The sequence below is a fragment of the Limanda limanda genome, chromosome 8 (genome assembly GCF_963576545.1).
Source record: "Limanda limanda chromosome 8, fLimLim1.1, whole genome shotgun sequence".
In the NCBI taxonomy this organism is placed as follows: Eukaryota; Metazoa; Chordata; class Actinopteri; order Pleuronectiformes; family Pleuronectidae; genus Limanda; species Limanda limanda.
In genome coordinates, this window is record NC_083643.1 from 21,695,005 (window position 1) to 21,721,126 (window position 26,122).

General features: G+C 38.4%; 1 protein-coding gene across 1 annotated transcript; it reads left to right on the top strand.

Annotated features, from left to right (window-relative positions):
- The first annotated feature begins 1,082 nt into the window (after window positions 1-1,082).
- On the top strand, window positions 1,083-25,044 carry zgc:113516 (uncharacterized protein LOC541449 homolog). The gene is made up of 8 exons (XM_061077191.1): window positions 1,083-1,486; window positions 5,317-5,579; window positions 6,824-6,976; window positions 13,258-13,406; window positions 13,888-13,971; window positions 15,488-15,648; window positions 18,959-19,032; window positions 23,859-25,044. The coding sequence occupies exons 1-8, from the start codon at window positions 1,355-1,357 to the stop codon at window positions 23,926-23,928; spliced, it is 1,086 nt and encodes a 361-aa protein (XP_060933174.1). The 5' UTR covers window positions 1,083-1,354; the 3' UTR covers window positions 23,929-25,044.
- Window positions 25,045-26,122: the final 1,078 nt, after the last annotated feature.

Below are 26,122 nucleotides of genomic sequence, written 5' to 3' on the forward strand. Positions count from 1 at the left end.
TACTTGAAAGTAAATACTGTAACAAGAACACTGACTCCCCTATTTTATTCTGCTGCCTGCCCCTTACATTTTTAATCGAGACACTCATCGCTCTTTCAATACACAACATCTTTGATGATGAGATGCTCTTTGATGGCAAGTGAATTTCATTTGCGTCTAAAAGCTTGCAAAGCATTCAGTTCAACTCCATCACCACATTCGTGACTTCTAGGCAATTATGCAAAATGGTAAACATTGGCCCAACTTCTAAATAATTTAACAACTGAAAACATGCTGCTCCAATGTTTATGAAATTCGTTTTGTGTTTACAGAGTGATCATGTTGAAATGTTCCATGGCATTGTGCGAGGATAAAAGGCCATGTTTGAATCAACTAATTGTATCATTCTGAAATGGGTGCTCTGGATCACACGATGACTCAGGTCAGACAATGGACTCCACCCTGAGTCACTGCTGCTGCACATGAGCCAAACGAAACACATCTGCAAAGTATTTAGAGACGTAAAAGTCATTTTGTTGGTCTGATTTTGGCATATACATGGCATATTGCTTTTTAGCTTGAATTGAGTTAAATGAAGTAAACTGTAACCTAAATTCTGCATATGGCATGACACGCTGTAGAGAGGTTTGCAGCATACTCAGTTTGGATGTGGTGGGGCTGTGCTAAAAGTGGCTTTAGAGAGAGTTCAGTTTTGGGAGAGAATATTAAGCTATCACACTGCAAACTGCTATTTGTTGGAATACATAACCAGCAATGAAGAAAAGTAAAATACTTGCAGGCCTTTTTTTTTGTTTGTGTGTGGGAGTTTAATGGACACTCAAGGTTTTCTTTCTACTGATTTAGTTTACATATTGTTTTTCGTTTACATTGACTTCTTAAAATGTTTCAGTAAAATGTGGTCTTTATTTCATTTAGCACTGTGTTTCCATCATTCCTCTGTTAACTGCCCCTTGGAATGGCTTCGATGCAGCCTGGTAGAGTAGTTAGGCAGGTAAATAAACACTAATGTTTAATTCCAAAAGTCAAACTCAACATTTGTGTCAGTGTAACACTTTACGTTGCCTGCTGCAGAGCTCCCACCAGCGTTGGTTAATATGTAAACTGTGCAGCAGTTGGGATGAAGATGCCCATAGGAACATTGGCCACTGATAAGCAAGCTGGGCGGCTGCTGAGTCACTCAACATACAAGGGGACAATTTCAGTGACTTGCAGACACCACTGATGGCTCTTGAATAGTTGTGACGAAGTAGATGTCCGCGCTCTGTTGTGTATTTTCACCGATAACTCAGCTGGACATAGAACAGAGAAGGTCTTTGGTCTGTAGTTCTGCACATCAAAAATTTCTTTGCTGAAAATGGATGCTGCTGCTGGGAAAAGGCTCCTCCATGTGGACATCCAAATCGACGAGCTTGAACCATGGAGAGGAATCCTAGAGCTTCTCAGCAGACTCCGTCCTCAATGGAAGGCACAGGACATTCAGATGAAGGTAAGTGAATGTTTGTTTCTCCAAATATATGTGTACCCTGGAACTCATTGAATCTGTCATTCATTTTTTATGAAAACATCAAGTTTGTACGTTTCAGTTTGTAAAATCTTCGGCGGTTGTTGGTTCAACTGTGTAGTTGAAGAACATTAACTTTATTGTAAAAAAATACGGGTCCTGGAATATTTTTTTAATATAGCAGATAGGACGTTGGACTAAGCAGAGTTAAGCGGTACGCGTAATAATTAATGGAATTGACTACTTTAATTTTGATACTGTATCTTAGTGTGGGATAAATGCCAGCTGTCGTACAGCTGCAGCCATTCTGCCTAAAGTTTGTGGATGTCCATGCTGTCGTTGAAGTTGTGTCTCAATCATGAAGACACTGAAATAAAATTACAAGTCAAAATTAAAAGTCAGAGGCTGATGAGTATAGGTTTTCCCAATGAGCTCTTCATATTTACAGTTTAAGCAATATGACAAATGTTTTTTTTAATTTGTTTTTCCTGATATCATACTCAATGTATGAATGTCCAACAAACTGTGCATGTAAAACAGCAGAACACATGACAAGGCATTTGTCAAATAAATTTGACAGAAATGATTGATAGCTTTTGAGTGTCCAAATAAGTCTATCCATCTATCTATCTATCTATCTATCTATCTATCTATCTATCTATCTATCTATCTATCTATCTATCTATCTATCTATCTATCTATCTATCTATCTATCTATCTATCTATCTATCTATCTATCTATCTATCTATCTATCCATCCATCCATCCATCCATCCATCCATCCATCCATCCATCCATCCATCCATCCATCCATCCATCCATCCATCCATCAACCCACCCACCTGTAGATAGATAGATAGATAGATAGATAGATAGATAGATAGATAGATAGATAGATAGATAGATAGATAGATAGATAGATAGATAGATAGATAGATAGATAGATAGATAGATAGATATATAGATAGATAGATAGATAGATAGATAGATAGATAGATAGATAGATAGATAGATAGATAGATAGATAGATAGATAGATAGATAGATAGATAGATAGATAGATAGATAGATAGATAGATAGATAGATAGATAGATAGATAGATAGATAGATAGATTTTCAGTAGAAACCACTGGGATGATGAGTTGGGAGCTGAGAGCCATTGGTGTAGAAATCAGAAGATATTGCGAGACACACAGACAAAGCTGTGGCTCAGAGTACAGATAGCTGGAATTGGCTTATGATATAAATTAACATGAGATAATACTGTAGATTTCTGTGTTGAATACTGGAACAACTGATGTTTTTGGTTAAATAAAAATAAAATGTAACATTTAGTTTTCGAAATAGAAAACCAGTCTAATGTCTCATATCCTGTATATAAGGTTGCAGTTAATAAAAAGAAGCTTTGAACATTGTACAAAAGCAGAAAACCCAAGGTAAGTTCTTTTTTCTTTTCTTTTTTTTTTTAAACCCTGGAAACAGATGTGTAGATGTTGTCAGAGCATCTGTTCAGAACAGAATAATCCCATTCTGGTCCCATGTGCAAACACAAGGTCCAATCTTTCAGAGAAATTGGGTTTATGTTTGTTTGGTGAAAGCACATTGGACGGGTGACCTCTCAATCTACACCAGGTCCAGTAATGTACACAAAGGAGTAGATGTTTCCCTTCAGCCGTCGTGTCGCAGTAGCCTCTTTAATGATGTATTGTGCTCATCTGATTGGAATATGCAGGGGGAGGACAGACACGTCCTCCTGCTGTGCCTGTGCTTTTAAATCTTAGTTATTTCTTTCAAATTACACTCTGTAATGGATTGTATTCATATTTCCGGATCACAGTCAGAATGAAATGACTGTATTGATCCCCGGGGAGGACAATGGGTAATATTCAGAGATTTAACTGTACTTGTTTTTCAATGTGTTACCGTAACACACATTGTAATAAAAACAAAGACACAATATATCAAACTCTAGGCAATGTCCCTTTATAATTTTGAGTGTTTCATACACTACATTGGAGGTATTGTCAAAGATGATACCTACTTAAAATATACTTTTTTTAGAGAGATCTAAATAATGCCATTTACATTTGTTTTACATTATTTATAAATGTTTATAAATACAGTCAAACTAAATTATGTTTCCTGTAAATATATACAATATATACAAATCATTAACAAAAATGATTTTAATAAAATTGTCAAAGCTGGTGGATAGGATCAAAGTGGCCCTTCTAGCCTCAACATTCATTCTTGGGCCTGTTTGTTCATTTTCCATCTAGATGAAAACCTTTTGTCTGCAGGTCCGATCTGAGGCTCAGAAAATGCCTCCGAGACTGTGGCAGAGAATGAGAGACTTAGAGAAACCACTGAAAGACAACAAATGTGTGACAAGGCTTTGGCAGGCAAACAGTGGTCAATGTGGGAGCGTTGTGTACACACATGGAGCAGTGTGCTGGAAGTGTGATCTTTAAAGACAAAAAACAAGTTGAGGCAGCAGCTCGAGCTGGATGTTATTAACATACTGTATGAGTATATCTGTGCATATGGTTCTGTTTTTATGCATGTCAGTCCAAATGTTATATATTAATACTTGTTTTTTGCTTCAGGTTGGAGGAAAGAAGAATAATTCAATTCAATAATAAAGGAGATCCAAATGTGTTATTCTGTATGTATTTCATGTTGTTTTGTTCTGAATTTGAAATCTTTATAAAATCTTGTCTGGTAATACACATTAATCTGGGTTTTGGTTGATTTACTTGCTTGTTAAAACCTTCTATCACAAAATGTTGTATTATGTGCCCTGTAGATTTTAACTTCCCATTATGCAAACTGCACAACAGCAGCTTTATCATATACCAGTCCAAATAGTATTATTGTGCTTTATTACATTGTGCAAGCCTTTATGTGTGACAGGCGTATGGATATTTCAGATTAAAGTGATTATCTCTTTCCATATTTTGTTCAGAAATATGCAGCTTGTTAATTCCTGAGGTGATGTTGCTTTGTTTGCGTATTGTTATGTTACTCTTGGACATTTGAGAACGATATGATGATAATATAATAATACTACCTTAATATTTCTTACACAACTGCTAATCCTCCCTCTCTGGTGGACATTGCATTTTGCATATTTGCGAATTAAAGTATAAAATGTGTTCTTATGCCAAGTACACTATGTATGTCTTTTTTTTAAATGATGTCTAGGTCTCTGTTTCTTTTCTTGTTCTTTTTGGATGGCAGCTTGGTGAAAAAGTTGAAGTAATGAGTCTTAACAGTGACACGTGAGTGGCCTGTTAAATGATATTGTACCAAAAGCTTTTAATTCCTGAAACTAGACATATGGCATTTGTTCCCTCGTTCATTTGTCTATCGTATAAAGCTCTGTGTTTATTGTGATTGTCCCAGATTGTTTTGGATACACAGTAACTGAAACCGTGTTTTTTAGGAGAGTGACTCATTATACTTTACAAAGTAATTACATTCACTCCCTCTCATATAAACTACATATAGAAGACTTAGTGATGTAATTGTATTGTCCACTTGACAGTAATTTTGTCAACGCTATCATAGTGAAGCCCCCCCCCCCCCTTTGTTACAAGAGGTTGTATTTTCACTAAATTGTCATTATCTGTAAAAATACACATAAAAACCACTTTACAATGTTTTCTATAAATCAGCATTGTGTTAAGTGTTCTGGACGCTTCGTTACATCTACTGTTGTTGAAATGTATGCCATATTATAAGTGATTTGTTTGTTTTGTTCCAAGATAAAAGAGTTACTTTGTATCATTAAGTTTGACTTTCCTTAATTCCAGACGTTCACCGGGGGCATCACCAACCAGCTGATCGGCTGCCACGTGGGCTCTTTTAAGGAGCCTGGTTGTGTTCTGGTGCGACTGTACGGCAGAATGACGGAGCTCTATGTGAACCGAAACAAGGAGGTGGAGATGTTTCAGGTCTTCTACGCCCACGGATGTGGTCCGCAGATCTACTGCAGCTTCCAGAACGGCATCTGCTACGAGTTTGTCAGAGGAAAGGTCCTGGATGATGAGCTGCTCCTACAACCCTCCATTTACAGGTCTTTGCCAGGAAACCCTCAACATTTACATTTATTTATTTTGCTTAGTTGATTTGGTCAGGCAACAATGTGCTGAGAATGTATGTGCTCTCACAGGATTACAGTCCTGCAAAATGTTCATGCAGCAACATGATGACCATTATCCAGTGCAACAAGTTGAGATTAAAAGGAAAAGAGGGGGAAATAAAATACAGACATAGACTATATTATTCATCCATAATTCATTGTTCTCAAAAACAAATCAAACTTCTATTTAAGAGAAGTGAAAAGGAATGAGAAAAAAGGATTTATCATGACATTGAAAAAAACAAATTTGAACATTCACATACACTTTAATTAAATTAATAAAATACTGTCATTTATACTGACAAAGTTAGTAATAGTGGCATTCACACTAACGTGTTTCAGATTATGTTTGTTGTTTTTTGTGACTGACTTTTTGTCAAAAGCACCTTGAATTAATTGTGATTACACCATTATCTGAAACAAATCACCCAAGGTCAATGACCTGTGAACTTATAGATACATCAAAACAAAACAAAACTATAGTCATATATTTAAACAGACATACTTATTTGATGTTTCAATTTAAATATAATATGGCGGTGAAGATATCACTTACTCTGCACATATTGCATATTGTAGGTTCTATTCTGTGGTCAAAGTTCAACAGGTTTATTGATAATGATGTGAAACCTTGAACATTTATTTTGTAAGAAAACAGCGAGAGGTCATTGTTGGGGGAATTGTGTGTGTGTTTGTGTGTGTGTGTGTGTGTGTGTGTTGGGCATTTCAATTGTGCTGATGCAGGTGTTTTTCTTGATTATATACGTTGACTTATGTTTTGTGTTGAGCAATGTTGTTTACCCATGGCCCCTGTTTCATTCATCATTCTGATGATAACAGGCCAGCATCATTACTCTCACCACAGGCCAGTAGGACACTACCCAGTCTACCAAGGCTGATGAGCCAGGGCCATGACAGACATCAATCACCTTGCTTTGCCTGATATCCTCTGTGGGGAATACCCAGAAAACTTGATGTCACCACTAAGATGCCTAAAGAATGAGCACTCAAGTGGTCAAAAGGTCACAAATTGAGCATAGCCTCTTTTTTTTTTCGGAAAGAAGAACAAGATAAGAGATGCTAAATGGGAAGGGAGTTGTGTGTCTACTCTGATAATGATTGTTGGTGCAATAACAGCATCAGTCCGGCTCATCTGAGAAAATGTTTTCCCTCTGCAGATTGATAGCAGGAGAGCTGGGGAGAATCCACTCTATCCAGCCAAAATGTGGTGTGTCTGTTGAACCTCTGCTCTGGACAAAAGTGTCCCACCTTCTCACACTGGTGCAGAGCAGTATCAACAGCAGCCCAGCGGAGCAGCGCTGCACAAAAAGGTACAGATCATCACACAATTATCTCAATGTATTCGTCTTTAAAACATATAAATTTAGGTTCGGATAATTGATTTTTTTTTTTTGTGATTTTGTTGGATTCTATCAGCAAACTGTTGTTTTTTTTTCTATAAAATTGACCATTACTCTGGAATAAACCGAGACAGTGACAGTGTGTATGATTGGCAGTGATGAAGCATAAACCAATAAGAGTTACTGCCAACTGACCATTTGCCAAACCTATCCGTCCAAGGTCTGTCAAGTCTTCACACGCTGAACTTGTGTGAGAAATCAAAATGTTCTGTGGAGGTGGTGCAAATAAGCTTGAACCATTACCATGTCTAACTAACAAGCTTAATACAAACTGTAGCGTTACTTCCAAGGACAAGGAACAAATGACTAAGTACCTCTATTAGTTTTGTGGGTTACAAAAAAGTTCCCTTAACTATCCACATACATGTTGCTACTTCTTTCTTTGTTGTAATCACGGCTTACAAAGCTTCTTTTTCATATATGCAGATGACACCCAACTAGACCTGGCATTAACACTGGAGGACCACAGTTTTGCACAGTTTGTTTTGCCCACAAAAGACAGAACTCTTAGCCTATCAATTCCTCTAGCGCAATATAAACATTAAAGTTACTTCTTGATCACCCACCCCAAACAAGATGACAAGCTTGCTTAATGTTAAATTAAACTAACTTGTTTAATAACTTGTAAGACACATTAGTCCTTACTTGACTCAGTAGGCTGTCATATTCTTGGTACAGGCCATGGTTATCTCCCGCTTCGACTACTGATATGTCCTACTGGCAAGCTTCATACAAAGCGAAATCCATGTATGTACCGAAAAGTTGGAGGCACATTTGGTCTGCAAGCGGCCATAACTGTCACATGTTACTCCTGTAGTCATCAATCTCCAATGACTCAAATCAAACGATGCCCAATGAGCTAGCAAATGCTATCAACACAGGGGTCCCAGTCTCTTGAAAACTTTCTAAAGACTTCCAATACCCTACCATACCAAACTAGCACTTTTTAGCCTGGTCTTACACACTTTGTCGTATTAAACATATTTAACATTCTTTGCTTACCTCAAGTTATTTCTACACTATCATCATCTTTAGAAACATTCTCCTCTTCCCCTTTACTATATGTCTCACTCTCCTCCAATATTAGCTCCAAGGCCCTCTGAGCAGAGAATCCTTTGCTCATATTGCTGGTGGAGTATTGTAGCTCAAGTGACCTACGCACCTGTGCTGAGTTATTCATCTGTTTTGTCCCCTTCTGAAGTGCAAGTTAGAGGGGTGCTGTGCAATAGAAAGAAAGTTCAAATTCTACAGCGTTTTGGAATAACTGTGTAAAGGTTACCACTGAGGGCTGTTTGAGGGTTAAGGCTTTCTTTAAGGGTTATGGTTAGAATTAGGTGTAGGTTAGGGTTAGGCATAAAGTTGTGATGGTTAAGTTTAGAGGTTAGGGAATGAACTGTGCCAATGTGCCTGTGCCAGTGAGTGTATGTGATTATGTGTGTCCACATCTCTATGTGGGTCAAATTGACCTCCACATTGAATTAAGGGGATAAATACGTGTGGAAATTGTCACAAGCTTTTCACATTCTTCAAAGAAATTAAGCCAAGGCAATGAAGTTTCAGGTTTAAATATGTATACTTGCAAAACTGTTCTATTATTTAATTTAGTACTAAGATACAGGTGAGTTTCGCCTGAGCAGCCAATAGGGTTAATCAAATACCTATCGAGGTGGTGTTGCAAGGCGACCTCAGTGGTAGTCATCCCTATGATAGAAACCAGCCACATTTTCCACATTTTTATCTTTTAGGCCACAGTACTTCCACTGATGCGTTATCATTTTCTCACATGCCAAAGGCACATTTCTCAAACCTGCCCACAGTGCTCCTGTCCACCCATTTGTTGTCTTACAAGTAACTGGACAGTGTGTACTCAAGTTGTTATGTTGGCACATTCACCTCTCTCACCGTTTTGACGGAGGCTGTCTGCGAGCTGTCATTGGTCAGAGGGACGAGGCGGGGGAGTGGCCTTTGTGGCAATGACATTGCATTATCCCTGACAGGGGTCACAGGGTGAGAGGTGAGAGGTCCCTCCAGACACTACAAAGAAACAGACGCTTGGCCACAAGCTTCCTGCAGAGCTCTCCCTTATCGGTCAAACGTTCAACCTTGTTTACGTTTGCAGAGAAGAGGTCGGAAGTCGACCCAAACCGAAGCAGGAGTATCCGAGTTTCTGTTTTAAAGAACTGGTGTTTCTCCTTTGAATTTTAGCAAGTTGGTAAAGCTATTTGTTTCAGACTGAGTCATCCATAAAGAGAGCCAATGTGGAGGAAATTATCTGTTATGATAAGAAGTTTCTTGGATTCAGAAATACAAAAGCCCTACAAAGATCTAAGAGAACAAGAGGATGACTAAACTTCTTGGTCAATGGAAGACAAGAAACAGATAGATATGTTAGTTCCCAGGCAATATATTCTGCTGCATCTGTTTTCTTATCTTCATAATTTTTTTGCACTTCTCTTTTATTTGTGTTTGTGTTTGGATGTTATTTAGGGGTGCTTTTAATAAATGCAACCTGCAATATACCTCAAGGTGTGCGAAAAATCGAAAAATAATGAACAATTAGCCTATTAAATGAAGAAACAGGAAATTCATTTGATTTATCATGTTTTCCTTTAACTGATACTCAAGAAAAAAACAAAACTTTCCAACAAAAATAACAAGTAATGTTTTGTTGCATACAAAACATGCTTGAAAACTCAAATATGCATCTGCAGGAGCAAACTGCACCAGATTCAGAGGCCCAATAGATGGTGCTATACTGTGAGACATTTGTGTGACTCAGTGGGTTGGTTGACACAGTCCGCTGCTGCTCACACAGAGAGAGATGCAGAGTTACTCAAAACGATCTGGAAAATATTATCTATTCAGGCTTGAATAACAGTAAAGAGCATGAGAAAAGTATGATAACGAGATTGAAGAAGTCTGCGGCAAGATTTAAATTCAAAATAAGCAATTTTAGAGGATTATTGATGGTTACAGCATATACTGTAGGTCTATGATGTGTGTGTTTGTTTGCACATTAATTGGCCTCTTGAGTCTGCATTTGTGTGACATTACCACACACACACACAGCAAGGCACATTATAGAGGACATTACATTGACTTTCATCAATTTCCTTTAGTTTATGCTAACCCCAAGCATAACTAATCAAACCTAACCCGTACCCCAACCTTAACTTTCACCTAAGCTTGAACTGTTAAATATGTCTTCACACAGACAGAGAGAGGGGGGGGGGGGACGGACGGACAGAAAAGACCAAGAATGGGGGGAAAACAAGCAAAAGGCTTTTTAAACAGGCATCAGAGAAACTTTTGTACTCGAGCATGTGTGACTGCTGCTATGAATGTGATCTTCAGAGGAAATGGTAAAAGAAAGGCTGAGAGAGAGCAGGAAGAGGCTGCACCTGCAGAGGAGGTCTTCAGCTCTTAAGCCACCCGCTGTGCTAAAAGAGAGAGATAGATAGAGTTAGGAAGAGAGAGATAGAGGAAAGAGGGAGCGAAAGAGGCTCCGGCAGCTGCGAGGTTCGAAGGGAGAGAGAGAGATAGAGAGAGGGAGCACAGTAGAAGTCAGAGATGGGAGAGAAAGGAAAGAAAAGCAATGGAAAGCAAGAGTGCAACCTCTTCTTCTTCCTCCAAAGGCCCCCTGCCACGTCTCCCGTTTACACTCCCAGGAATCGTGTAAAACCACAAAAAGGAAAGAAAAGTCAGCAGAGCCCGGCTGGTGTTTGAAATCATATGTAAATAAAGCACATTGATAATGAAGCGCCAGAGGAGGATATTCCACTAATTACCTTACAGAGACTTGACAGGGAGCAGGAGGCGAATGTACTTGATGCAGTATGCTCCATGAAAAGGACAGAAAAAGAGAGAGGAAAAAGATCTGATGGCAAGACGACAGGTTTCCATTTAAAGTCAATGGAAGTCTTTCATTTAGCGTTTGAGGGTTTTGATGATAAAGTCAGTTTTTTAAGTTAGAAAAATGAATGGGTTGAAAAGGAATCAGAGTTATTCACCGTTAGACTAAGTGTTTTAATTCATATCAGAGAGGGGGCTGGTGAATTATGCATTTCAGAGCGGCTCGCTTTCAAAATTTCGTAGGTGAGTAGATGTGAAATTTGGAATTAAATCTTGTTGTCTTTAAATCATTCATTGGCTAGTATAATAAAATAACAGTTGCAGTAAATGAAACAAAATGATGAAAGCATGAGCAGGAACCACGATATAATTTTTTTTATAAAAATCAGCTTTCGTCAAGTTTATCTCATTGTCTGGATCCCAACCTGATTTTATTTAATTAGTCTCCCCTCAATCTGTCTACCCACAGCAGGAAGTGAGGGTGAGTGAATGAAGTGGAGGAAGATGATGCACATAAAACACTTGTTGCAGATGTGTAGGAGGAGGAGGCTGCGTAGCCCTGGTGGCACGACTATTAACAAAACTCAGCTCCTGTGCTTTTATTGTGCGAACAGGCCTCACTAAATTACGTCTGCTAGTGTGTATAATACCGGAGCGTCTCTTTGTTCCTATTTGAATAAATAGGCAGTGTTTAAATTACTCTACCCTCTTGTCGTGGCCTGATGACTGGAAAGAAAAACACGAAAATTAATTAGGAGTGGAATAGTTATTCAGCGTTTCTTCCGCGGGCTTTTTGCACTGACGTCCAAGGACATTAGCGCCTTCTTTGATACATCAAGTAATCAACAGAGCGCAAACAAGGCCTAACCTTACAGGGGTAACCTGAACCGCTTCGGTTTACAAATATCTTCATAGAAGAAAAGTTAGACGTTCATGACAAGCTTGGTCTTCTACTCTTCGGCAAACTTTATCGCTCCCTCCTCCAACTGTGCCATAACACTTACTTGCTTTCAACACTTTTTCCCTCCAATAGATTTATTTTAGGGTGGAACAGCTCCTACATATTACAGAGTATTAGAGCCACTTAAAGGGTAAAAATATCAGCGATTTCGAGAATAAAGACATAATAATATGAGAATAAAGACCTGTATGAAAGCCTGACCGTCAGCCGCTACCAAACATTTCCTTCTCCACAAAAGCTGCAATTTCCTCTAAATCTGTGTGCTTCTGTCTTCAGAACAGACTCAGTTTCTTACACAATCCTTTCAGAGTTATGATACAATGAGGTGATACAATGAGACGACAATGAGGCAGAGAATTTTCTAAATGTTTTTCTAGTTAATTTACTTATTCTTTCAATCATGTCTTTTTTGTTCTCTTTTTAGCTTTGTTGACATTAAGCTTGATTAAGTAGAAAACTATCTTTGCCAATAAGAACTGTTTCAATAAAATATGTAAGAACTTGTATATTGGTTCAGAGTTTCCATTTCGAGATAATATGTAAATGTTGCCACAGTAACTGTTTCGTTTGCTGATCACACTTTACTTAAGCTAATCAGCTCATAAAATAGGAAAGTTTAATGTCGATAAAATTAAATTATCCAAGACTGTAACACTGTAACAATCATGGGACCATTTGCCTGCAATGATGTTTAATTTTGATAATTAAAATCGCCAACATTCAACTGGTAACACAATTTTAGATTTTTTCTCAATGTTGCATTTTGAATCGAAGATTTTTACCCGTGGAATTCTTTATATGAAAAGAGAGTGCGTCAATCAAAATTCATACAAATGTAAAATGTCGGTAGGCATCCTGTAGTGATGGAAATTATTTAACTTGCAAGATCATCTCGCTCTGTAACATGTAGTGAAGTAAGATGTTCTCTTTCACCACTATCCACTGTAAAATAAACCACCAGGGTTGCAAGGGAAGAAAAGCTAGATACACAATTATGCAGGGGTGTATTTTTAAATGTTTAGTTGCTTAACTTTTCTTTTTTCCTTCATTGTTAATAGAAAAAAAAATCTCCCAATAATGCTGCCCTTTTTTTTTTTAGAAGTGAAGAATACTGACTGATTGTATTGGATACACTGTGTCAAATATTCCACTTGAACTACGTCTTTGTTGAAGTGCCTCTCACAGTGTGATCTGTTTGCCTCTGTGATTCAAAGCATGACACGTGGCTGATTTGATAATCACGAATGTGCTGAGTTCCCTTCAGTGACTTTCAGGTGTTGAACCTGTGTGGCCGATCTCGCCCCCTGCCTTTTACAACTATGAATCAAAAACTCCGCTCTTCCATGAAACATTGTCCACAAGATATGGTATCTTACAGTTCTTTGGCTCGAGGAGAGATGCCCAGCTTTGAGACTCTGTCACTGGAGATGGAGTCGCTGAAGAGACACCTCTCGCAGATCGACTCGCCGACTGTCCTCTGCCACAACGACCTTCTGACCAAAAACATAATATACAACAAGAAAGAGGGTGAGGAACAGCTCCGCACATCAGTGACAGTGGAGCGGGTGATGGATAGAATACTGAAATTAACTAATTTGTGGTGATATTATGTGGACGTGCAGCAGATATTCATCAATCAGAATAACATTTGGTGAATTCAGTCAAGAGTCTCATTCAACATTCTTAAATGGTAGCTGAAAAAAATATCAAATTTAGTGAATGTATCTCTTTTCATCAGTTTGAAATAATGAAGTGCAGTCTTCATATCACTTCCCTTTATTTTATACACTGAAGAAAACCTTTGCATCCCGGAAAAAAATGTGTTTTATCTTTTTTATTATGCTTTTATTTTCCTCTCTCATTTTCTCGAGAGAGTCCACGGTGACTCTCGCTCAAAAGAGATTCCTTCGACTCCTGTTCTTTCAATAAAAGGAGTCAGCTTTCCCTGAGATGTGTTTGTCATGATCTCGTGCTAACAGCTGCTGATTTCCCTCTCCTCCTCCATCAGGAATGGTGAAATTCATCGACTACGAGTACGCAGATTACAACTACCAGGCCTACGATATTGGCAATCACTTCAACGAATTTGCCGGTAGGTGTGTGTTGTTGTTGTAGCAGTTATATTCTCTGGAAACATTTATCGAGGAACAGAACATGTAAGGTTGGCTAATGCCATGGATGATGTGTATTCTGTTTGAGTTTGTGCTCTCGCTTAAATTATCACATCATTTTATTTTTATTTGTAGCGTGAATCCTGTCCTTCTTGACAAATATTTTTTTTATTCTGTATGTACACCTGGGGATAAAAGGGACATTGATGTATCAGCTGTGTCACACTAAAGCTTCAAATAATCAATTTGAACAATTGTGAAATAATCATCTATTATATATGTTTTCATGCCAATGCTGGCCATCTTCAAATGATTGCAATGGAACTCATATCTGAAAACAAACTGTGCAGTACAGACTTGGTCCGACCTCGGAGAATGATACTGACTGAGTTAATCCTCACGTGCAAACACGTCAATCTGTGGGTTTCCAGAACTCCTGTGTTCCGGTGAAGGATGCTGTGCCTCCTAATTGAAAAAAATCATATGAAACTGAAAAGAAATGTTTCTGTTGTTCAGGAACAGACACATATTGTCCATGGAATGTTGTTTTTTAATTTTTAGCATATTTTAATCGTTATCCTCACATGCACGAGGAAACAATAGCAATGCTTGTAACTGAAGAAATGTCTATCTTAAGCAAACCTATGCTGACGTCAAATTATCTCTGAAATAAGACAAACACAGATATTCATATTGGTGACTTTTTCAGTAACACAAGCATCAATTTTAAATGTTTTTAATGAAGGGACAATACAGCTATATAATGATTCTACTAACAATACTTAATTGAAATATTGTTGGTTTCACTAAGATGTTTAAATCAGGTTTCAACTGAAAGAGAAGATTACTTTGTCCAGCATTATCAATTAAATTGACACTTTAATATAGTATGTAAATGAAATGCATTGAAATGTCCCAGTGAGTATAATACATTATCATTGTAATTGCTGTCGCAGTCGGTCAATGTTGAACTAATGTCGAACTAATTTCAACCATAACACATACTGTTGAGTAGTTCTCATAACAATGCATATTATATAAGTAAACTCTTCATTTAAAAGTAATTAGGTGCCGTAGCAGAATAAAAAGGAAATAGTTACTGCAATAATAACTCTCAATTAGATTCAGTTAGATTCTCATTTTTCACTCATTTGACCAAAGTATTGTGAAGGTATAATCACCAGCTGGGAGTTATTTAAACCAGAATGAGAAGGAATGAAGATTATATAACCATGCCCTTGTTTTACTTTTCATTTGCACCACATCAATCTCAAGATTCATTGTGTGCTGTATAAATATTATAATATAAAAATAACATAAATCTATATTAACATAGACCATTTACCATGAGTTCAATGTGCTCAGTTGAAGTTCAGCTTTTTTACTTTTTTTCTTTTGACTGAAAAGAAGATTTCTGTGGCAAATCTTAAAAACTCACAGTTTTTTTTGTTTAAATCGGAAAAATTATTTAAAAATGTGCATGTGTGTGTGTTGAAGGTGTGAATGACGTTAACTACAGCCTGTATCCGAGCCGGGAGCTGCAGAGGGACTGGCTGATGGCCTATCTGGAGAGTTACAAGCAGAGCACAGGGCGTGAGGTCACTGTTACCAAGGCAGAAGTCACACAGCTTTACATCCACGTCTGCAAATTCTCTTTGGTAAGTGTCCGCTCCCGTCGACTCTGTTGAAATGCTGATATGTGTCATTATGCAGAGACAAATCTCTAAACAGTTATTTCCCTTTTTTAAGTTTTGCTCTCGGAGGGGCCTCAAATATCTCTGTATTATGAGATTAGAGTTCACATTTCAACTGTATCCATATGTGTGCAACTCTCTGTAACGTAATGACACCTCACCATCATATTTGTACAATTTACTTTTCCAGCTAAAAAAAAAATAAGAAGGCTCCTCAAAGGGGAAACCGATCCACAGCTGACACACCGCTGCTCAGAGTCTGATGGGCTCCATCTGACGTGATTACAAACTGCCGTAGGGGGAAAGTGAAAGACAGCAGCCAAAATTATTTTTTCTCATTACCACAATTTTCATTCTTTGGTGGCTCAAGTGGTGCCAAGCTATCCGTCTAAAAAGTGCTTCCATAACTCAACACAATATGTAGAATTGTGCGACCAATTTGGGGCTGGTGTGAATGTCTCTTGAAATAGCCCAGAAATGATGAGGAAGCATATTACTTTTTTAAATAACCCGTGCCTCGGCCAGACAGAGAGGGAGAAGTGAGAAACAGAGGGGAAAGAAATACGGCCTGGAATGGAGTGAGAGGAGCGATAACATTGCGCTGATTGAAGTCAGATTTTCTATGACAAACCGAGGAGGACCCGAGGGATGTTGGAGGAATTGATCACTGACGCTTAACAAGCCAAGTTTCCAGCTTCACTCGTTTTGACGAGCCGTGTGTCAAAAGGAGGGATACTGAGCCTGTTGATTGAGAAAATCACAGGGTGTGTTTTTCATGGTTTCAATCTGGAACGTTTCTGTTTAAAAACAATCATGTATAACTTCATTTGCCCAATAAATGTTGAGTTTATGTAAAATTATCCAGAGACAAAAGAAACAAAATATCCAAGGTCCCTTTTATTGTTTCTCTTCTCATCTTATGATAATACCAAATATTATGATGACTTGAAAACAGTTTTTAAAATCAATTAAATGTTTCTCTTTTTTAGTTGAAATGCCAAAAATGTACTGGCTCCAGCCTCTCAAATGAAATATTTGGTTTTCTATGACGGTAAATTAAATGCCTGTAGGTTTTCAACAGTTTTCCCTATGAAAATAAATCAATTTGAAGACGGCTCCTGGAAACTGATGAACATTTTTCACTCTTTTCTGACATTGACAAAGATCAAACAATGAATCAAGTGGATTTTCTGATTAATTGCTTCTGAAAATAATTGTTTTTGCAGCCTGTGTTTCCTTTACGCAGCCTGTGTGTCCATGCAGTATTTGACAGTTAATTTGCTCCACATAGAAGATCTCATTAGATTTGAACATTTTTTCTCATCACATTTGGTAAGAGCAGATTTTGTTCATTATGTTTTACAGACATTGAGCATTATTAAAACAGCCGTAATTATTAAATCAATCTGTTGCCTTTTTTTTAGGTTTTTATGTGTTTTTTGTGATCATTGTTTTATGAATTTGATTAAATGTAATTTTATCCTTTTGTATCCCTTTGGTGTCACTATGTAACTGCTCGTAATAATCAAACTACATTGAATTCAGGCAATAGTTCCGTCTCGGTAGATGATAAAACACTAATAAATTGAATGGTGAAAACTGAGTAGCCAAGGAAACCAGTGCGCTCTGAGGGAGGCTGTGTGGCTCCGCTGTGCGGCATTGACAAAGCCTGGCCAGATGCCAACACTTAAATCCTGGGTGAGCTGTGCCAAGACACCGAGGGGTCTTTACCACTCATCCTGTCTTCCGCAGGGATCCCCTGTGATGTTCGGGCTATGGCCTAGGGCTCTGTGATGTCACTCTCCCCACACGTCTCTCATCCTCGTTTTTCTCAATGGCTCCCTGTCACCGACGGCCTCTGCTTAGTGTTTGATTAACCCTCTCTTAATGGAGAGTAGTTATTAATCATAATAGAAACACGCTCAATCTCTCTCTCCAGCTAAAGGCAGAGATTACAGATGAAAATCTGCCAGGGAGGGGAAGAAAGCCAAGGGGAAACCGCACATCGTTCTTCAAATATTTCATTCCACCCTTTATTTGATTATCAAATAAAAATGTGATTATATCGCTGGGCCGCAAAACAGAGGCCTGTCTGGATCTTATTAGGACTCGCTATTAGTGGTCCTACCATGAAGATTTACAATAAGGGTGGAGAACAGCAAAAATTTATGGAGGCATGGAAGTCCGCAAGCCTAAGTGAGCAAAGCCATTAAGGAGGGAACCATTCAATGCGGAGGTTTGTCATTCTGACGGAGTAGCACGCATCTGGAAGCAGCAGCTATAACACTGTAACATCTGGAGGTCACTGGAGTGTAGCTTCACAGTTCTGGTCTATAGCACAGAGAATTGTACCAAAACATGACGGATATAAGTGAAACCACACAGCACCTGTGATATTTACCTAAAGGAAAATTAGATACCGCTAGAAAAAAATCTTCTCTAGTAATTCTCAGGAGTGTACCACAGCATATTCCACCAACGTAAGCCAGATGTTACCACTTTAAACACATTCCATTCCCATATTGCATGTACTTAATAATTCTGTCATTTAATTAGATGGCTCCTGTTCAGTTTGTGTGAGCAAGCACCTGCCCTGCTGAAGTGTTCTTGAGCAAGATGCAGACATGTGACCCCGCTGTGACCTCCCTGCAGGGGGTCAAGAAGAAGTGTGTTTTTTAAGATTAGATTAAAAGGGTGCCTGAGAATTGCAGCATCATTACATTGTGATGTTTATGCAGTGGTGGGATGGAACAAAGTACATTTCCTTAGTCACGGTACTTAAGTACATTTTTATCTGAACCGTTAGATTTAGTTCAGGTACTTCTCACTTTTACTCAACTTCATATATATGAGCAGATAGTTAAATGTGTGAGCACTTCCTACACCACTGGATTTATGATATTATGTCTATAGTTAATAAACCACAATAATGTAAAAACACCAACAAATGCAGAATATACTTCACTTAGAAGGCAAGCAAAAACTGATGAACACAATGGTGTGTAAATCAACACTATTCACAACATTCACACATATAACGTGTGTTGGCTATCTGTCTCTTCCTGTAGTGCTCTATGTAATTCTTTTCTTTCAAATTAGTACTTCAACTTATTATTCTACAAATTTGACAGTAACAAAAGCCGACGTGAGGTTCACTGCTACAGATTATAGCAAGCATGTTTTCTTTTTTCAAGAATTGTCTTTTTTTATAAGAGATTGATAACAGCCACCAGTACTGATGTGGGGCTCTGATGTTTTCTATCTCCTCTTTCAGGCATCCAACTTCTTCTGGGGTCTCTGGGCCATCCTGCAGTCACACTTCTCCTCTATTGACTTTGACTTCCAAAGGTTTGTACTCTTTAAACCTCTTTGAAACATGCGTGTGTGTCAAAAACAAAACAAAAACAAACTGTCAGTATATAAATCAACATCCTCCTGACACGAAGCACCACCTTCACATTAACACCACCTCAACAACTGTTAAATGTGGAAACACATGAAACCACCATTTAAGTTAGAACCTCAGAATCTCATTGGACCAACTTCTTGCAGGATGCCATAATCATACCTCACTCAATGCACACAAATGGAAAAATGCATCCTGCAGACGCTCTCGGTATTTTAATACAATGTTTAGAAAAACAGGAGCTTCAAATAATTTGTTGGCAGAGAAATTCCAATAAAAGGTCGAGAACTTGAGCCCAACTGAACTCTCGAGTGTGGAAATATTTCATTTTTTTCCAGACGTGTTTTAAGAATGTGTGTATCTAGAATTTGGCGTAAAACCGGCAGCATCAGCAGACGTCTTCTACTCCTCTTGTCACTACTAAACGCAGACAAAATATTTACACATGAAATTCTCTTTCCTCACCCTTAAACCACACATCATGGAAAGATGAAAGGCAGAGCTTTCACAAAGACTTTCAGTAAAAAAAGCCTTTTCTTTTATTTCTAAGTGTATCATGATGGTTATCTTTAAACAAGTCCAGGAGACATTCCTCACTACCAGCAACCAGACAATAAAGTTCAGGAGGGCAAAAAGTTTCCCCTCCACCCCTTCTTTTTCTCCCTTTCTACCTTCTCTGTGCGCCCCACACCCGCCACAGTTGTGATGGTGATCATAATCACTATTGACATACGGCACCCTCCCCTCTGTGTGGCTTTCTCTGCCCACTTGTTAGATCAGCGACAGGGCCCCCGCCTCATTTCGATCTGGACCTCGGAGGAAATGTGATCCAGAGGGGTGCCGAGGCACAGAGGCACTATTGTTCCTGCGCCGCCGGTCCTCCCTTACATATACGTCTCTCATCCCTGGCTGAGGCCACGTTCGCCTGCTAGACGTCTGCTCCCCTAAGCTGCTGGCTGAGGTTGTCCTAAAGTGCACGGCGAGGGTCGGGTTACCCTTCTTTAACTGGAGGGTTAAACTATGAAATGAGCTCTTAGAGCACCAGCGCCGATGGGGAAGCAGACCGAACTTTTGAAGGTATCGCTACCCTGCCAACCTCCTTAATACAACACTCATGCTTTATGCCATTTGAACAAGCCACCATCAAAGTAAAACAGACTGTTTCCATCTGCATCATTCTTTGCGGCATGGACGATCGGAAATCTTTTTTGTTTCTTTATTGTTCGTGTTGCAAATGGTGACTTACCATAGCTGACAGATTCCAAAACGACTTGCCCTTCTTGTTTAACTTCCTAAATGAACAAATGTGTTTTGCTCAGCTGATTGTTGCTGGTGAGTTACTGAACATCGAATGCACGACGTTAAAGTCTCCTTACTGCCTGCTGCCGCTGGAAATGATGTTGAGAGCATTAGGATTGAACTGTAAAACCAAAAACAACAAGCTGAAGGAGGCTAAAAGGCTTGTGCAGAGTCAGGTAACAATTATCAGTTGGGAAATCACTGCAGGAGGCCTCCTTCATTCACTTAATGTAATTAAAAAATAATGGCTTTAACTACATTTACTTGTTAGGACTACAAGCTTTCCCTGAGCTTATCCATGAAGTTTTATTTCCCTTATCTGCTGGGAAAAAAAACACACAACCCTGCTGCCTTATGCTTTTGTGATAAACAAGTTCTGTTGAGGAGAGAGATAAAAAGTTAGAGTGAGACTCTCTCTCGCTCTGTGTGTGTGTGTGTGTGTGTGTGTGTGTGTGTGTGTGTGTGTGTGTGTGTGTGTGTGTGTGTGTGTGCGTGTGTGTGTGTGTTTCCTCCCACTGTTATCCCCCTGAGCCAAATCTCCGCCGCCTTCCCAACAAGTGACAGGCGTCGCCCAGACCTTGTGCTTTAACCAGGGCCAGATGTAGATGTGACAATAGGGAGCCACAAGGGGAATGCACAGCCCGCCCTCCCTCCACCGTCCGTATTTACTCTCCTTGTATGATTTTATTCATGTGTTGAAAGTGTCTGCGAATCGGCGGTTTAGATTTGTGGACGTGTTGGCAAGGCGAGCCGTTATTTGACAAAGACATTATTATGAGGAAATGAACGAGGAGGAGGCCCACTGTTTGGAATAGCCTCACTGCAAAATTGGGGGAATCGTGCACAAAAGGACATTGTGAAATGGAATACCTGTTCGGAAGGGAGTTCATTTTCCCCTACTCCTGCTAAATACAAAAACATCTCAGTTTCATCTCTGCTGATGATGAACGTTTAGCACGCCAGTTTTAGGTGTCGACCTCAATAAAGACACGTTTGAATGGGAGTGTCTGTGAAGGTTGCTGTCCTTTAAAATGGTTACACTCAAGTATAATTTCACTTAAGCAGGGTGTAGATGTGACAGTTAATTAGATTATCAGAACAAAAGGCTTCGACCAAAACTTCGTTATGGGGTTTTTCTTTTCTAGATAAGCTGACACTGAAACTCTTTTCACTTTACCGGAGTGAATGACCATTTAATGACTTTTAAATTAATCATGTGGTATTTCATTGTTTTTCATCCTGCGAGTGTAAAAATGATTAGTCACTATAATTAATGTGAGAAAGGGCCGGTCATTTGGTGTTTTGTTCAAAAGTCAAATGTTTTTTATGCGTTTCTAACTGAGGAGAGGGAGAGAAACAGATCATAACTTATTATAAAGATACAAATTATAGTAAATAGTGAGTTTGTTTCAAATCAAATTTCTCAATGAGACTCTGTATTTTGATGTCTCTCTGCAAACCAACACCTCAGTAGAAAAGACATTTTCTGTCTGTTCTTCATAGTATCTGCCACAAATCTGTTGAATCGGACAAAGTTACAGAGAAATCAAGTTTGAGAATAATTACAGCGACAAACCAGTCCATCTGTTAAATATTTAAAACCTCAATAAGTGGTTTTGGCTCTTTTAACATTGTGTTCATCCTAAATCCGATCCAATATTTATTTAAATGTTATATTAATGTGTCTTGAACAATCAAATAAAAAACAATACACCTACTACATTTGAATAAATCGTATCCTAGCCCATGTTTCTTCATCAAAATACAGAACGCCCTGGTTAAAAACTTGATTATAAAAAAAAAAAAAAAAAAAGTAAGAATGAAAGCAAATCTTTGTATTTTGTCAATCTGGATATCAGACATTGTGTCACTCAAACCCACTGTTGTGATCAAATCATTCTCCACATGCTGATGTGGACGGAACACACACACAGACAGGATCAGCATTTGATTGAGTTTATTTTAGTAGATACTTGTTCTTCCAGTCTTTTGACTAGAAGATAATAAGAGACTGAAGATCTTCGTGGAGAAAAGTGATGTTCTTAGCAGAACATTTGCCATGAACCCTCCTCAGCGACGGTCCAACAGGTGCTGCTTTTGTCCAGTCAGGACCCAGCTGTCAATCATCCGCTGCAGCACAAGGTTTACTTAGAATCACGACTGTCCAGAGAAAACACGTATCTCCGTTTGCCAAGCCACAATGAGCGAGGTGAAAACTGTGCTGGTTCTGCGCGGCTACCACCAGGGTTTTTTTAACCCCTCTAAAATGTTCTCAACATGTGTAGCTTAATAAAAACAAAATATCTAGGGGACTGAGATGAAGGGAGACACATACTGTACAACATATCTCTATCAACATGACCTTTAAGTGAAATAAGCACAAGAAAGAAACGACTCCTTAGAGAAACTGCATACAGCAGACAGGAGAAGCCAGACTCTGACACAAATTAGAGAGCAGTTTCACCCAGAGACACAGGTGAGGAACAGAGTGATGGAACACAAGTAGCTAAATGGCATGTGTCTGAATTATATTTTTGGTCTCACTGAGCAATAAGTGAGAGAAAGCGGATTCTGCATTGAGGAGTTCAATGAAAGCGCTGATTAAAGGACAAACTCCTCTCTGTACCTCCATTTTCTGTGCTTTTGAAACTCCACTTAATTTCAAAGGGTAGAGTATAATAGCCAAGGGCAACAGCATACTCAGACATCAGATTTATTGAAGCATTAATAATATGGTTGAAAAAAATAAATACAAGATCACTTTTTTTTGCAGTTAAGCTCTGAAACGCACTGAAGCTTCGGCAGAGCTGTCAGACACACATGCTTTATTTAAGAGGGAGTTGATGCTATGTTTTTCAGGTTTTGCAAACAACAAATACAGCAGCCCGTTGTCCTGTGAGCTGGGCCTCCTGTGTGACCTGTGGAGAACACTAGAAAAACACATCAAGGCTCAATGAATGTTCTGAAAGCTCTCGGGCTGATAGTTGCAAGAAGAGGCGGTCAAAGAGATTTTCAACTAGTGCAACAAACATCAAATACACATTGAATTTATTCTACCGATTTAACATTTAGTATTTCAATGTTTCATATGTGTGAAGTGTTGAGACAAATGTCATCATGCATTTAAAATGACCAAGAAAGGTCCTTAAATTATAATATTGTATTATGTATTGAAGTTTATTGCATTGTGTGGATTGCATATGACAATGGTCATTATTTGATATGCTTTATAAAATTAAACACAAAGGAATGTTTCTTGATACATATTATTCTTGCTCATATTTTGGTTGTATAAAGTTACAAGCTAGTTATTGCTATGAGAGTGTAAAGTATAATAAATAAGACACTTAAAACGGTGCCTCCTTTAGGACCAATTATTTTTGTGGATGTCGCAATATTTACAAAGTGCAAATGTGGAGGATGATCATGTTGTCTCATGTTGTTCTTCTGTCCTCTGCTGTCCTGCCAGATATGCCGCGGCACGACTCACCTTCTACTTTGAGAAGAAAGAGGAATATTTTGGACTGACAGCGAGCTAGGAACGGAAACCAGAGGCACCAGTACATTTCAGCATTACCTTTTCTGTTAATCCAAGGGTAGATTTTTATTGATGTGAACCACGTCCATCTTTGATGAATTGAACAATATCCACTGCAGAGTGAAAGGCGCAGACTGAGCTTATGAAAGTGCTCCCCATTGTTTGTTGTTTCTTGCTGCAACGTGACTTAATATGTTTTGCTATCATTGTGATTTTTAAAATATTTGTTTACCAAAGTCGGTATACCAATAAGGATATTTGGCAAATTGAGATAATGCTCACGCCAGACACACATTAATTGCTCCCACATTTAGCCGGATCGCACAAAGCCACACATACTGATCCTGATCATAAAACATATGACAGGGTTATTTTCTGCCTTGTTCGCTGCCTGTAACAATTCTGATGGAAAACAAGTTTTCATTTAATTGAATTTCTATTTTAGTGCTGTCTCTGTCCTAACAATTTGTCATGTTATAAGAACTTGTACTTATTATTTAAGTTGAGTTAATTGAGAAACCATTTATAGAGGATTTACAGTGCAGGAAGCCTTTTATATTGCAAATACTTAGATTTGGGGTTTGGGTTATTGAAGGAATAGTATAGGAATCTTTTACTATTAGTGACGGCACCAGTAACTTTAATTTAGGTCTTTTAAAAGAGCGGGCATGTATATTCCTGGCCCCTAAACTGAAAAAACATTCAGCTCAGTGTGTAACTGAAAGGCATTTACTAATGATTGAGTCATGCATCTATAATGTATGGAAAGGTTCAGCATGTTTAGATTGATGGCAGAGGAGGCTGGACTGTGTGTGTGTTCCTGAATCCCCTCGATTGTCTGGTTTTCACCTAAGAGAAACACTCATGTCAAAGCTCTGTTGCACTCATTCATCTATTTACATTTCTGTTATCTGTGAAGTGTGCTAACATAGCAAGACAAATTAAAGAAAATGTCAGTTGCTCCAGGCAGTATATGGCTGACAGTAAAATGTGTGAACTGAAATCTGGAACAATATGTGTAGCCTACACGAGACATCAACTGCAAGGCCAAGTGTGTATGTGTTGATATTTTACTCAAGTATGAAACTAAGTGTGATAAATAAACTGACGACTTAAATACTGTGTCACAATACATACTTCTTATTTTTCAAATATAGACTTAAAAAACAAGACTTTTATGAATTCAAGTGTTCATCATTTGAAACAATGACAAAATGGACACTGCAACATAACTTTGTTTTCTCTTCTTCAGCCCAACGTTAAATTAAGCGATTACAGATAAATAAAAGGACGTAAAAGACAGAAGTGAGCAGTGTAATTAAAAGGTTTCACATGTGTCAAATTTTACTTTTAACTTGGTGATCTGAGGCTTTAATAAAAGTGAGAGTTCCTTTCCCCATTAGAAAACACTAGTTCTGAAGCTCCTGAAACAACATGTACGATAGCAGCATCTTGACGTCATGTGACCTCATAATCCCCTACATTTGCAAAATTTAGAAGTTAACAGTCGTCCAACCTGTGTTGTATGAAGTTCGCACTCAAATCCTGTCGATTATGAATCATACTTAAACTTGTTTTTCATACAACATTCAGCAGGAAATGTAATGCCACCTGGATTATGTTGACTGATGATGGTTTTGCTCTTGTGCAGGGCAGTGATGTTATAGTGCAGTGAAACTTTGAGGGGAAGAAGGCGGAGTGGATGCAGACAGTACAAAGCTCATTAGTTCGACAGTCTAATCCTTCAAATCACCGCTGACTTTTTCAATATTCTACCAAGACCGTAACCTTTCTCTATATTCAACAAAGTGCTTTGGTTGCCTAACCTTGTGATATATTTGTCATAACCACAATGTTTCCTGAACCTTAACCAAGTGCTTTCAGTTGCCTAAACATAATCATGAAGCCCTTAATCAGGCTTTAGTTGCCAACAGCGGATACTTTAAGGAAAACAAATGAAAAAGTTAGACAGTAAAATGGCAAATGAAAGTTCACTCTTAACTATGGAAAAAGAAGTTGACAAAAACTCCCCACACAGTTTAAGGTTTAGTAGCTCTTCTAGAGCTTTTGATCATATCGCATGACATTCTTCATTAGAGGATGGAGTTTGACAATTTGCAAAGGGATTTTAGATGAAGACAACTTCATCACCACACATGAATAATAGTTCTGAGTATCTTGATACTAAGATGATC

Excerpts from the sequence above, each read along its gene's own strand:
- zgc:113516 (XM_061077191.1), top strand. The coding sequence starts at position 1,355 with ATGGATGCTGCTGCTGGGAAAAGGCTCCTCCATGTGGACATCCAAATC. Across the intron at positions 13,407-13,887 it reads AATATACAACAAGAAAGAGG|GAATGGTGAAATTCATCGAC; the intron begins GTGAGGAACAGC and ends CTCCTCCATCAG. Across the intron at positions 15,649-18,958 it reads ACGTCTGCAAATTCTCTTTG|GCATCCAACTTCTTCTGGGG; the intron begins GTAAGTGTCCGC and ends CTCCTCTTTCAG.